Below are 14,802 nucleotides of genomic sequence, written 5' to 3' on the forward strand. Positions count from 1 at the left end.
CACACTGCCCTCCAGTACTAAATTGGTGATCCCTTGATGCCTCAGAACATGTCCTACCAACCGATCCCCTCTTCTAGTCAAGTTGTGCCACAAACTCCTCTTCTCCCCAATCCTATTCAATACCTCCTCATTAGTTATGTGATCTACCCATCTAATCTTCAGCATTCTTCTGTAGCACCACATTTCGAAAGCTTCTATTCTCTTCTTGTCTAAACTATTTATCATCCATGTTTCACTTCCATACATGGCTACACTCCATACGAATACTTTCAGAAACGACTTCCTGACACTTAAATAAATACTCGATGTTAACAAATTTCTCTTCTTCAGAAACGCTTTCCTTGCCATTGCCAGTCTACATTTTATATCCTCTCTACTTTGACCATCATCAGTTATTTTTCTCCCCAAATAGCAAGACTCCTGTACTACTTTAAGTGTCTGATTTCCTAATCTAATTCCCTCATAATCACCCGACTTAATTCGACTACATTCCATTATCCTCGTTCCCCAGGTGTTGGAGATAGCAATAGGGTACACTATGACATCGACAGGCCACGAATTGGGCATTGGCCATTGGTCCCCAGAGAGCGCTGGAGGTTGGCCCACACGATGGAAGAGGGAACGAGACTGTTAAAAGAAGTAGTAAATGAAATCCAGCTAACTTTTTTGCTATCCTGAAGAACAAGATGACACTGCGCATGCAACTGTTTGTAATGAATGCAGTTTGCCACCATAGGATGACAGTGAAAAATGTGGAGAGCACGTCTCCACTTGCGAATGGCACTGCGCCATGCCTCAGTCCACCAAGGGACCGGGACACGGCGTGGTAAAGAGGAAGTGCAATGAATGGAACTTTCTGCAGCAGTGAGGGTAACTTTTGTAAGATATTCTACCTGATCATTACAAGTGGGGTAATGCGGTTTGTCGAAGGTCGCTGGGGAGGAGTAAAGTCTCCAGTTGGTTGTGCATGTAGGTGAGACAGGAGTCAGCAAATGGATAGCACACGGGAAATGGTTGCTCGACTATGTGTCAGAGAAAATGGACCCCTTGAGACAATGGCAAGCTGGACAGAGCAGAAGGAGAGGTCCAAATGGGAATAGATGAGTGTGGTGTATGAGAGGAACTTGGATGTTCCCGTGTTAAGGCAGATGAAGTTAAAATGATTGAAAAGGTTATCCAAGCACACACCTCAGCGACAGGTTCTGGGCGAGCCCAAAGGGGATGGTGCACATTACAGTCACCGAGCAGCAGAAATGGATGAGGGAGTTTCCCAATAAGCTGGAGGAAGTCTGCCCTCGTGACCCCGAATGACAGAGGGATGCAAATGGTACAAAGGGAAAAGGTGCTCTGAGGAAGGAAAAGGCGAACTGCAACAGCTTGAAGCCAGGTTGTCAGAGAGATGGGTGGACTATGAATGTCAGCCCAGATGAGCATCATGACTCCCACCCGAGATGGAATGCCGTCCTTGGGGGGAGGGGGGGAGGGGGGAGGGGGAGGGGGGGAAGGTCAAAGTGGACTGGAAAGAACTTTGGGAGCTCAAAACAGTCATGAGTATGCAATTTTGTTTTCTGGGAGCAGAGAACAAGCAGATGCTGTGATTCTAAGAGCAGCCGTAAGTTCTCTTTGTTGGATCGAACACAATGATTGTTCCATTGTAGGTGAGTCAGGACAGGGAAAGGGGAGGAAGGAAACAATGAAGTATTGTCAACTAGGAGGCCGCCAAACACTAGCTTTAAAGACTCATGCACAGAGAATGGAGGATCATGCTCCATAAGATCTACAGAGGTGTCATCATTCTTCTTCTGTCGGTCTGTGAAGTCTAGGGCAGAAAATGGTTGGCGGTGTGCACCAGCGACATGGACGTTGGCCAGACGAGTGGATCACATGGCAACACCTTTGGAGAGGATCTCTGAGTTGGCTAAGGAGAAGACCGTTTGCCTTTGTTTGATTTCTTGGAGCCTTTCCAGTTGGCCGAGGGAGACTCAGATGTTGGTTGGCTGGCGGGACATACGAAGTCTTTGTGGGAGTATTCCTCCTGTCCTTTCTGACCTGCTGATTGTGTAGCGGGTGACTTTGCCCTCTGAGGCTAAAGTCTGATGGCTTGTTGCACAGTTGGAGGAGATGGGGCAGCTACTGTAACACTATGCGATTTTACAACCACAGTGTTGAATGGTAAAACGAAGGGTTTTCAACTAGCCAAGAACTTGCAAGTGACCGGGTAAGGCACTTCTTCCTTCAGCCGGATCTCCTGGACAGCCCACTCATCAAGATACATGGGACAATCTCTGACAGCAGTGGCATGGTCACCATTGCAGTTGATACAGCGGGGAGGAGGTGGTGGACAATCACACTCGTAAACATCCCTACAATAGGTGATATATTTGGCCAGGTGTCGACAGGGCACTCGAGTGTGGTTGTAATGATGACACTGGTAGCAGCACATCGGGTTCGGAATGTACGGCCTGATGGTGATAATTTCACAACCTGCTTTGATCTTTGACGGAGGCATCACTCTATCAAAAGTGCGAAAAAGATTGCTTGTAGGCACTACGGAGACACCTACCATTTTCATCACCCAATGGACTGCAATGACACCCAGATCAGAGAGGTATGTTTGGATTTCTGTCTCAGTCAGACCATTGAGCAGCCTAGTGTAAATTTACACCATGGGTAGAACTCAGCATTTGACATGAACAGGATAGTCGTGGAGGAGAGAAGCTGCAATCAGTTGTGCTTGAGAATCGGAAGTGGTCTACAAAAACCAAAGTCCCATTGCATAAACAAGTGCAGGATTTCACAGGGCAAGCATTTGCATCAACACCTTTCTCAATAATAAACTGATTTACTGAAGCAAAGGACTGACAGTCTTCACTATATGAAACCATGAGGAACCGTGGTGCAGCTGGGAGTGTCTCTGAATCGTCTGCCTCGTTCCATTTACGTTTCATAGACGTTGACTATAAAGAAGGTGATTGGCTCATTGCAAGAAAATCCCCCCTGACTGCCAATGTCTCTGATGGCACACTCCTTCCAACTGGGGGACTCCTTCAGAAGGGGGCGCATCCATCTTAGGTGATTGTTCATAACTCAGGTCACACCTCCCACACATCTGACAGTGGGACAACTGGCAATTTGGGAAGGTAGATAGCTCAGGTAGTCACCCCTCCCTGGGCCTGGCCTGTACCAGAGAGTACATGAGAACCCTACCTGTCAACCCAGAGCTAGGAATTATGCATTACCCAGTCACCTGTTATGCATTATACGCATGGGCTGGAAGGTGGAGGAAGGATAGGGGAAGGAGAAAGAAAAAAGTAACAAAAAACACTGTAGATACTTTTCTGACATCAACCACTGAAAGTGCAGAACACATTTCCCCAAACATGCCAGACATGTTCCCCAAGGGAGGGGAAAAAGAACAGCAGGAGGCTAGACATGCAGCACAGAAGGGAAAAGGTGCTGCAAAGGCTGGGGGGCCGAGTTAGCCAATAATGAACCTGCCAAAGAGCAGTGAGCCTCTTGGGGAGTGAACTATTGTTGATGGTGTTGGTTTGCTGTTCATTCTGATGAGAACAACCCTTTCACTGAACTGTTCACACTTTGCCCAACCTTCCTATTCATGATGAATTCTAGTCTCCTTATACCATTTTATGCTCTTGTTGACTTTACTCTATACTTGTCTAACCAGAAATCCTTGTCTTCTTTCCAAGTTACTTCACTGACCCCCACTATATCTCTACTGAGCCATTGCATTTCCCTTTTTCAGGTCTTCTAGTTTCCGTACCGCTTTCAAACGTCTGACATTCAACATCCTGACTCACAGAACGTTACTCTTTTGTTGATTATTCTACCATTTTCTCATGATCAATTCCCCTTTGGCAGCCCCTCCCAGACATCTGAACAGGGGACTAGTCTGGAAGCTTATGCCAATGAAGAGATCATCACGACTCTTTTTTCAATTACAAGCCATATGTCCTGTGGATACACATAAGTGTGTCTTTAATGCATTTTTTTTTTCCATTGCTTTCTGCATCCTGATGCCATTGATCGTAGCTGATTCTTCCGCCTTTGGGGGCAGTTTCCCACCCCAAGGCGAAAAGAATGCACTGAACCTCTGTCCACTCCTCTGCCCTTTTTGAAAAGGCTGCCGGTAGAATGAGGGTGACTTCTTATACCCAAAGTCTCTGGCTGCCAATGGTGACGATTTTTATTCGAAATTTAAGCAGTGCAAAGCTCGAACCCCAGAGTTTTGATTACTAGTTAAAGATGTTAGCTCTAGAGCACAGGTGCACTCCATGTAAGAGTACAAAACCCAGCATAAGTGAAACAAATTAAAGAAATAAAATTAATAGTAAATATTCTCAAATATCTAAACTTCTATTCTGGTGGCCAAACACCGCTGGACAAGTTTGAAAAAATGCTAAGCAGTAACCGTGCATGTGGATCTTCCCAACAATGCTCACCCAACAGAAATGAAGAAAGAAAACGTGAGCACAAGAGGGCATGCTGTTTCTGCACACTGTCATCTAACAGGATGTGACTAATAACTGCCTTTCCATGCTTTTTGAAAGACTTTTTCTGTCCAGTTCTGCCTTCACTTTGTTCTTATTTGCTTGTAATTTTAAGACTAAGTGTATATTTTCATGCTTTGCCTGACTATTGGCCTTGCTTCAGCAGCAGCCTCATTTGTCGACACTGTTAATATGTGGAACAACTTATGTTCCATTTTATCTCCGTATTATCCATGAACAAGAATCCAAAGACTAAGCATACTAATGCTATGCTATGCTATGCTATGCTGACAGTGCGTAAGATGGCACCTGTCAAATACTTCATTTACATTCCTCTAATGTCTAACAGATAACTGTGTGTAGTAGGAACTTGCATAAAGAATGGACATGTTCAAAACTAGATACCAATAGCCCAAATTGTCATTACAACTGAGACAGAAAAACAAATCTATTAATAAATGGAAGAAATAGTCTCTTTACTTCATTGTAACCATTCTCTGAAGAGCCAATCATCCTCACCTACAGCTTGTAGCCACAGACATAAACAATTAAAAATAAGTCAATCGATAATTAATCTTCTCACGTTTCATTCTTGTCCTCAGCACTGAGAGTTACACTCTACACTATTGCAGAGAATACTTACCTGAACACAGCAAGCAAGGGCGCATCGACACTGTCGCCATCAAATATATACAAATGATCCCAGCCGCATTCAGTGGCAAACTCCTCGAGATGCAATCGGATTGTGGTATTGGGTATACCACCTGCATCTACAAGCCAACTACATTTCACATCAATTGAGTAATTTCCATGACCATCATGTATATGACCTGATGTGTCTGGTAATCTAAAAATAAATTCCAACAAGCATAACTAAGTTAAATTATTATTTCAATAAACAAGTAATGTTTTATGTATGAACAACTATTGTAAAGACAAACAATGAACAATGCTACAACACAGCTTTGGTAACCAAGGACCACGAGCAGAAACAAGTAAGGGGGAGAGGGGAGGGAGAGGGGGAGTAGTAATATGAAAAATACAAAAGGAAGCAAATGTCAATGACAGACAACTCCTCTCACTATCTTTCTCTCCCTCCCCTGCTCTATATCTAACACAGTCCACTATAAATGATGTGACAGAAGGTATTTTTTGCATCTTCATTAAGGTTTCTTCCCAATTCATTCACAGACTAATCCTAGGAAGAACAATTCCTTCAACACTTAGGCATGAGCTGCTGCTAATATAAATCTGTCTTAACTACGTCTACCTCTAAACCCCTACTCCCCAAGTCACCTTATAGAGAAAGTGTGTCACAGGTACCACTATCATCTCCTTTCCTTCTCACTTAATTTGCAAGTTGTCCACCAGAGAACCTACTATTGGTAGGCCTCCATATTTACTTGAATTTATGTATGTTTCCATCATGAGATCACAAGATTTATGCAAGAGTAAGCCAGCTACTGTTTGACTCTTCTTGACATATATGCTCTAGGACTGTTAACAGTTACTCATGCACAACAAAAACAAATCATACGAAACCCAACTCTCACTTTTCTCAGATGATATACTGTAAGCCATGAATCAAGGCAGTCAGATAGACGTAGTATTTCTTGATTTCTGAAGAGCATCAGCCTCAATACCACACCTATGATTATTGTCAAAAGTACAATTATGTTTGATCAAGTGAAATTTGTGACTCGATTGAGGATTTCTTTTGTGAAAAGGATACAGCTAGTTATCTTGGATGGAGAGTCATCCACAGATGTAGACATAACTTCGGGTGTACTTCAGGGAAGAGTGTTGGGTCCCTCGCTCTTCAAGTTATATATAAGGGGCATTAAAAAAGAAATGAGCCAGAGGCATAATTACAGAAACCAGTACCTGTATGTTAGAAGTATTGACCCTGGCTGTTGAGACACTTGTCCCACTGTGACAAGGCAGTGAATGGCTGTCTCATAAAATTCCCGGGGCAATGATGTTAACCAGTTCCACACACACAGTTGGACATCGTCGTCCGAGGTGAATCGTTTGCCCCTCAGAGCCTTTTTAAGGGGACCAAAAATGGCGTAATCACAGGGAGAGAGGTCCAGACTGTATGGAGAGTGGCCGAGAACCTCCCATTTGAATTTATGCAGGAGTGCCACGACTGTGTTGGCCATATGAGGCTTTGCATTGTCGTGGAGCAGAATGACCCCACGGGTGACATTGCCTGGTCGTTTTGATTTGATCACTTGGCAAAGGGTGGTCAAGGTTTGCGAGAAATGCTGGGTATTCACTGTTGTCCCATGCTGCAGGAAGTGAATCAGAAGTGGGCCATCTTGGTCAAAGACGAACGTCAGCATGACCTTTCTTGCACTCATGTGGATGGCCTTGGCTTTTTTTGTTGGTGGTATTGATGAACGTGCTATCAAGTAAATGTTATTGGCTCGTGAGGTTTTCATTGTCCTTCTACTGTGTTTTACGTGTGCATCAACGTGTGGTTCATTCATTAGTCCAGCTGTGAATTTTTCATGTTTTCAACATTCATTGGCATTTTTGTTATACCCATATTGAATCTTAGTCCCATGTGTCATGCTTTGAGTAGATGTGTGTAAAAGTGCAAAGCTGTAGATGTGGTACTCCTTAGGGAGGAGATGATTTTTGATGGTGCGGCTGCTTACCAACTGCTGTTTTCCCAGCATTGATGGCCAGTGATCTTTTGCATTAGAGTCCAGCTACCCACTGTTAAAATACTCTTGACATGTGTTTGCCCAAGTCTATCGACTTTGAAGGCAACTGTTTTCACTCAACAGAAAAAGAAATTTGAGCTTATAGAATATGTGTATTATTATGTAATATTAATTATGTGAAAGAAATTTGTGGGAGCACCAAAGCATTCCAAAGGATTGGAAAAAGGCACATGTTAAGTCATGTTTTCAAGTTTGTTCCGAGGACAAATGGGCGGATCACTAGATCTATACAGGGTGTTCGACTATTACAGGTACAAATGAAAGTGGGAGTGGAAGTATCAAATAATCCTAAATAAACATGGGTCCGGAAACTAGTGGATTCCCCGATACAACATATGCTCAAGTACAGTTGTGCCAACCTTCTAACATTGTTAATTTCTAAGGCAACATTCATTTCGAAACATCACAAGTGAGATGCAAATTACAAAGTGATATGCTGCCCTTGCTTGATTTTATTATCGTTCCAGATACCAAAGTACTGGTAGATAATGTTTTGATAAGTATATCAGTTATGCTCCATCTCAAACTCGATGTCGACAGAGTGTTACATCCATTCTTCCTTCCTTAGTTCAGTTCGTCAACATCTCTGTGATGTTCTCCCGTGGATCAGACAGACCTATATGTCGATTTGTGCTGCCCTTCTCTGTACCCATTCAGTATCCCCTCTTAGTCATATTTGGTACGGGTCCAGCACACTTCATCAACATTCTAGGATGAATTAAATGAGTGATTAGTAAGCAATCTCCTTTGTAGACTGGTTGCATTTTTCTTAGTATTATACCAGTAAGCTGAAATCTGCTACCTGCTCTGCCCATGAGTGAGGCCATGTGATCATGCCATTTCATGGCCCTACAAAGGGTAACATCCAGGTATTTGTACAGTTTACTGATTCCATTTGTGACTCATTGATAGTGTTGTTATAGGATACCACAGTTTTTCATTTTGTGAAGAGATCGGGATCTGACTGAAAATTTGTCAAGATTTTTTTAGACTTTACTTCATAGTTGATAACTGCATCATCTGTGAAAAGGCTGAGGTTACCGTTAATATTGTCTGCAATGTTGTTAATGTAAGGGGTTTTCAAAAAGAAACAAGCCGGAGTCTGGAATCCGCAAACCAGTAACAGGAGATTAATATAGTGGCATGTGTAACGAGGTGTGGTTCCGACCAGAGCATGGAAGTTCACAGCCCATCGCTAGAGGGCATCACATGACCATACAGAGCTAGCAGCAGCATGCGTCAATCATCCAACACTGCCAGTCGCATTGCAAACAGTGACATGGAGGCCTCAAAAGAAGAGCAAAGAGGTGTTCGTTTTCTGACAGCGGAAGGAGTAGGAGGAACGTGTCGTTAGCCGATGATGCACGATCTGGAGCACCATACTGCATTACCATGACATCGCCCAGCTGGTGGATGCACTCATTACTCAGGACAACTGAGTGACAGTGAAAGCTGTAGCTGCCATGGACGGATTGAGCGTCAGAAGTGTTCACACCATCATGAAGGAACAACTGCACATGCGCAAAGTGTTTGCCCAATCGAGGCCCCCACAGTCTTCAACCACACCAGGAAGCATGTCAGTGGCCCACTCTCTTGCTCATCTGCAGCACTATGCTCGGGAAGGGAATGCGTTCCTGCCATGAGTGGTCGCCAGAAATGAGTCATGGTGTCATCGCTTCGAAACAGGCTCAAAACAACAAAGTCTCAAGAGGAAGCATGCATCAGTGCCATCATTAAAAAAAAATGTATAAATGAGCGAGTGAACTGCTCATATGAAAGTGAATGATGGGACTGGCTGTCTTCCTTCCCCATCTCTATCCTAATTGCTTTGTGTTCCACCTCTAATTACGTTAAAAGAAAGTTTAATCACAGATCATCAGCCTTTCCTTTCTTCCCATCTACACAAACCTTGAAACTTCCTTTCACACTGAAAATTTGTGCCAGATACATTCAAAACCAGATTATTAACTATTTTATTAACTAAATGGAAATATAGAAACATTCGATTCCACCCGTCTGCTTTGACCCATGACATCACAAATATGGCGGAAACGACCATACACCACGACTCCAATATGGCGCCATTGACGTCATCACGTAAACATGACCACAAACACGAAAATACATTGAAAAACAAACACACACACACGTTCCACAAAAAACCTGATGAAACTAACGGGACAAGTGTGGGAAATTGGGAGTTTTTGGGTGGAGACAAAGTAAATATAAACAAATTTAGACACACACCACCATACCTAATCACACAAAACGACGAAAAAAACCAGACAACTCAAAACTCCCCAAATTCCACTAAACACAATATCCTCCGGAATCGGACACTTCCCTTGACCTATATAGCTCAACAGCAGCTTCCGAACCCACACATTGGAATTGAACACATCCCTTGACCTATGTAGCTCAAAATCAACCCCCGATCCCACAAATAACACTTCCCTTGACCTATATAGGTCAACAGAAACTACTGACACCAAATCATGAAACCCAAAACTACAGCCACGTCCACAATCATCACTACCTCAAAAAACACAACAAACCAACAAAATTAGAATCTAACACTTCCCTTGACCTGTTATCCTTACGACATCTCCCCATACAGCCATCCCTGGTCCGAGATGCCGGAACTTTAGTAAGCCTCATTTCTTCACCACATACTGAACACTTCACGACTCCATCCAAAAATCCGAAGAGTTGAAGAAATTTTATTAGAGACAATGCACTGTCCCCCATCATCGCCAACAACTGAAAACTGTTGACCTTGTCAGTCATGTCCATACCTACCAAAGACATAAAAAAGCAATTTACCAAAATTCACACACGACAAGCAGAAAAAAACTACAATAACGTCGAAATAACAAAGCTAAAATCGTTAACTCACTGAAAAATATTCCGCTGAAAGCACAGTCCCGATAACACACACATGCAATGCTATCACGCAAATGAACCCCATAACCACTGACCGCAAAAATACGCCACCTATAAAAATGCCACACATGCAAACTAAACCAGAAACGTCACCTTAACACACCACCAGAGAACACCACAAATCATACCACCATGACATCTACAAACATGCCACTCTCAAAAACTAAATTCCGCACCGTCATGACATCACACACCACAACAGCCTTACGTCATGGGTCAAAGCCGACGGCTGGGATCGGACGCTTCAGTCGACCCAACTAAATCTTCCAAGTGAGAGTCAGCATCCAACCCAAAGCTTCAATTTTTTAGTGACTGTAATTTTATTAGCACCTTAATGCAAAACACTTTTGGGTATGTACACTATTATCAGTCATTCTTTCATTCACTGCTGAATAAAACCCTTTCTTAACTCTTCAATGTAAATGTTGTGTATTGGACCCTACCAGCATTTTTCAATGTGGCACAGAAGTAAAAATTAGGCTTCACTATCTGTCAATCTCTTGCCACAACCAGATTTTCTGGTTTCACATGTGTTGGTTTCACCAACTCACAACCAAATTGTCACCTTTCTACCAAAACCAGGCCTCAGGATGCACTACAGATCAGTTGGATGCAATAGGTAACTTTGGCTGGTCTTCAAATCCCATGATCTTAAACTTTACATCTGGAAGTATGCACAACCTTTTTCATGATGTCCACTCATCTTCTATCCGGCGATTGCCAAGGTCATCTATCGCAAGAAAAACAGAGGAATATTTCCTTAGTTTGTCTTTTTGTTAGTCTGACGTGTGTCCCTGATACAATAAAAGCAATGCTAATCTCCATTGCTTTTCTCTTAGCATAATTACTATACATCTTGTCTGTAATGCGGTCAATTTTCAACCCTGTATGGAATTTTTCCATTAATTACTAAAGTGGTCACTTGTAATGTGCAAATAACTCAGATATGACCTATAACACAAAAACAGGCCTATAGTACAAAATACAAACACATCAGACTTGATGGAGTGGATATTCTGCAGCTTCATCTTTAAAGTCTGTCATGAAGTCATGAACTATAAGTTACTGTTTTTCTGCTTACTAATTCCATGAACTGTTCACGTGCCTACTATTTCTCACTGATCACCATAGTCTTAAGAGTCATTTTCCATAAAGCATGCTTTGGATAATTTCTCTATCTTCAAAACTGTTAAGAATACACTTTAAAAGCAGTGATTAATTACAACGAGACTCTAATATGCCAAAGAAAAAGTTTATGATATAAAATGCTTAGCACGAGCACGTCCTTCCATGTAATATATAATATTGTTCAATTTTTTAGTATTAAATATTAAAAACTTAAAAAACAATACTTTTCTGGAAACTAATAATTCGGAGAGTCAAATCAAAAACAATGAGGGCTAGAGCCTATACTGAAGAGGGATACTTGGCGATTTCATAATTAATGAGGATGATAAAATAATACAACACAGCACATACACAGTTAACACTATCAGTAATACTTCTTGGGCAGACACATTAGATTCGCACAGACATATCAAAATATATACCTGAAAGAAAAGAACACCAAGGAAGAATAGATGAGTCATGTCTGCACAAGTAACTGTCACTTCACAGCTTTGGAATAGATGTAGAATAACATGTCACAGTAAAGATGTCAGCTTTACTTTGTTACCTTTATAACAGCTTAAACATAACTAGGTGATCAATCCATTGTCAATTCTGAAAATGATTCTATGGGTGCAGATTTTTCATAAAGCATATACTTCTTACTATTGTAGGCCTATTTGATTAGCAGATTAAGAGGCACACTGCAATAGTACTCTACCAATGAAGCTTAAGGTCACTGTGACACACTTTAAAAAGGCTACCAATTTCTGTAAACATTACTTTTCTGCTTTGTTATGAACTGGTAACAACCTGAAAAGCTTTGGGCCTCTATTACTTTGTGTCTGGCCACTGACAATCTTGCTGATATGCAAACAATAACAATGTATGTAGCATTGTCATTGCCATTATGTAGACAAATGATGTGCTGTTTATTTACTTCATAAAATAGTTAAACTATCAGCAATGTGAAAGTTGGTTTGAGTACCACAGTATTAGGCACTGTCCTATTGGAGTGGTGTGGCATTCCTTCCTCAGACCTTTGAACTCACTTAGCCAGCCAGTTATAGGAGGACCTAAAGTTTAACATGGTCTTCGGTTCACAATGCCACACAGTATTTTCCACATTAACAAACATTTCCAGAGGTGAAACAAGTGATGAGTGACAGATAAAAATGCCAGTCGACTGACTGAGGAATGAACTCAAGACCTCTGAATCTAGGAAATGTTACTCAACCACTGAGACACACAATCCTAACTTATGCAAAATCTTTAAGAGTCCATTAATTACATGTCATTTCCATTTCACAGATACTTCATATAAAGCATGAAATATACAGGTGACGTCAGCACAGTGCAAGGAAAAAAAAAACTACTCCACTCCTCGTTGCAGTCTATATTCTTGATAGAGACTGCCACTCATCATATGTCACTGAGTTAAGGATTAAGGGGAAGAATGCAAACAATATTTTTCAGTACTCTGTAACTAACTGATACACACACACACACACACACACACACACACACACACACACACACACAAAACGAAAACCTGGATATACTTTTTCCACAGATCAATTGAGGGATATGAAAAATATATTTATCTAAAGGTACCATCAGAGCATTTTTTTCGCCAACTGGTAATCTTAGGATACAACTTGGTGTATTTAGCCAAAGAAAATGAAAATTTATGAAATTACACAGATGGCACTTAGTGCACAGAACTTAATACTAACGCGACCGTGAGACTAATCTTTGAAGAGGACACATATGCTCATGTCTGGAGATGCCATTAACCACTGTAATGTTTGTTACCAGAAAAAATAGCGGTGACCAAACAGTTGATAACAATTAAAATGTGTCAACTAGATTCAGTACATTCCTTTTCTGTATATTACTTTTCGCGGGAATTATACTTCTAACAATACTGGGACGTGTTTAGGTCAATCATTTGTCCTCATACATAAACTTTGATATTCAGCTCACAATGTAAATAATGTAGGTCAATAACATGTAATCACACATCCCTTATACCACTGATAAGTAAACAGCAAAAGTAGATAACTGCTATTTCTAATACATACTTTTTTCCGAAATTTGCCGCCCTAAAACACTTTAAATATGAGTTTTCTTGAACGAAACAAATAGTGACAACACTATGTCTTAAAGGCTACAGATAAAGGAAAAAACTATAAAAAAACCATCACGCCATCTGCTTCCTTACGGAGATAAATGACACACACTCCTGGTTGCTTACTACAATTCCAGTGTAAATTTATGTTGGCCTACACATTTTACAGACCTAGTTTTGCAGTCATTTACACACCTATATTTGTTGCATGAGAAGCAAGAAGGCACAGGATAAGCATCTATATGTTACACTATTTCGTTATTAATAAGCACTTTCTCTATTCTTACCGCACTTTTCCTCCACAAAATTGACAGGAAGGTCCTTGCCACCCATCAAAACAAACACAACCTGTGCCATTCACACATTCCCCGTTCACACACTGTGCACCAGTACAGTTTGTACTCGAAGCTAAATTAAATACACTTGAGTACACTACAATCATACTAAACACTCCACTCGTAAAAACACATTTTCGGCGATATTTCGACTTAAACAGGAATAAAAACATCTGCAAAGCCGCTGCCATCTTGCAACCAACATTTCTGCCATAGATGTAAATAGCTGTGCCACTACGAACCCGTTAAAAATCAGTATCCTCCAACGATCTTTAATGTAAATCTCAAAACAAAGTGCAATGTCTCTGTAGCCTGTATTGCTAATATTGCCAACGTGCAACGAATTTCGTAATGGTTTATGACTACAAAACGTGGAACGAGATGTGGCACAGCTAAGAAGACGGCTATACACAATAAAAATTGAATTTCATAGTGAGAACATTTCCTGCGGGATATAAGATCTTACTTAAGGTTCATGGAATTGAAACTATCGTAAAATTGTTAGCTGTGAAGCCTACAGTGGAAAATCAACGGGGGACTCATTATCTCCTTAGACTTAGAGCTAGTGTAACTTCAGTGCTTTAGTCGTTTTCACATGTTATCCTGAGAAATGTTCCTTTTTGTTAAGCGAATCCATGGTGTCTTCATTGGTCATCAGACGCAAGGTGGTTCTAAAGGAGAGATTGGCAAACTAAGCACTGCTTTGGAATACTTTTAGAGGGAACATTTTTATAACGTGTGTGCCTTGTTTGATGGGGAAAACGCCATTAGTCAAAATGAATGAAAGTTACTAGCAAATGATTTATTTATTTACATTTTATTTGCTTGGAGCCGTCACAATGATGGCTTTAGCAAACCTAAAAAATAACAGTATAATAATAATTATACTTAAAAAATATTGTACATACCGGTCCTACAGGGGTTGCTTATATCTGTTTTGTGGATTCACTAGCGTAAGGCCCGCTGCTTCACTCTCTTACACTGTGTAGTCTGCACATATTATTGTTTTGTTTATTATTTTTCTGTAATCTAATTTAATTTTTATG

At 41.1% G+C, this 14,802-nt stretch overlaps 1 protein-coding gene across 2 annotated transcripts in view; it reads right to left on the minus strand.

Moving 5' to 3' along the window:
• Window positions 1–13,976, minus strand: part of LOC126174932 (attractin) — a 281,000-nt gene extending 267,024 nt beyond the window's left edge. For both annotated transcript variants that reach the window (XM_049921387.1, XM_049921388.1), the window contains exons 1-2: window positions 13,709–13,976; window positions 5,152–5,355 (exon numbers count right to left, since the gene is read on the minus strand). In XM_049921387.1, coding sequence (XP_049777344.1) covers window positions 5,152–5,355; window positions 13,709–13,947 — 443 coding nt within the window. In that variant the 5' untranslated portion in view covers window positions 13,948–13,976. The remainder of the gene's footprint in view (window positions 1–5,151; window positions 5,356–13,708) is intronic.
• Between the last annotated feature and the right edge of the window lie 826 nt (window positions 13,977–14,802).

The sequence above is a fragment of the Schistocerca cancellata genome, chromosome 3, assembly GCF_023864275.1.
Source record: "Schistocerca cancellata isolate TAMUIC-IGC-003103 chromosome 3, iqSchCanc2.1, whole genome shotgun sequence".
Lineage (NCBI taxonomy): Eukaryota > Metazoa > Arthropoda > Insecta > Orthoptera > Acrididae > Schistocerca > Schistocerca cancellata.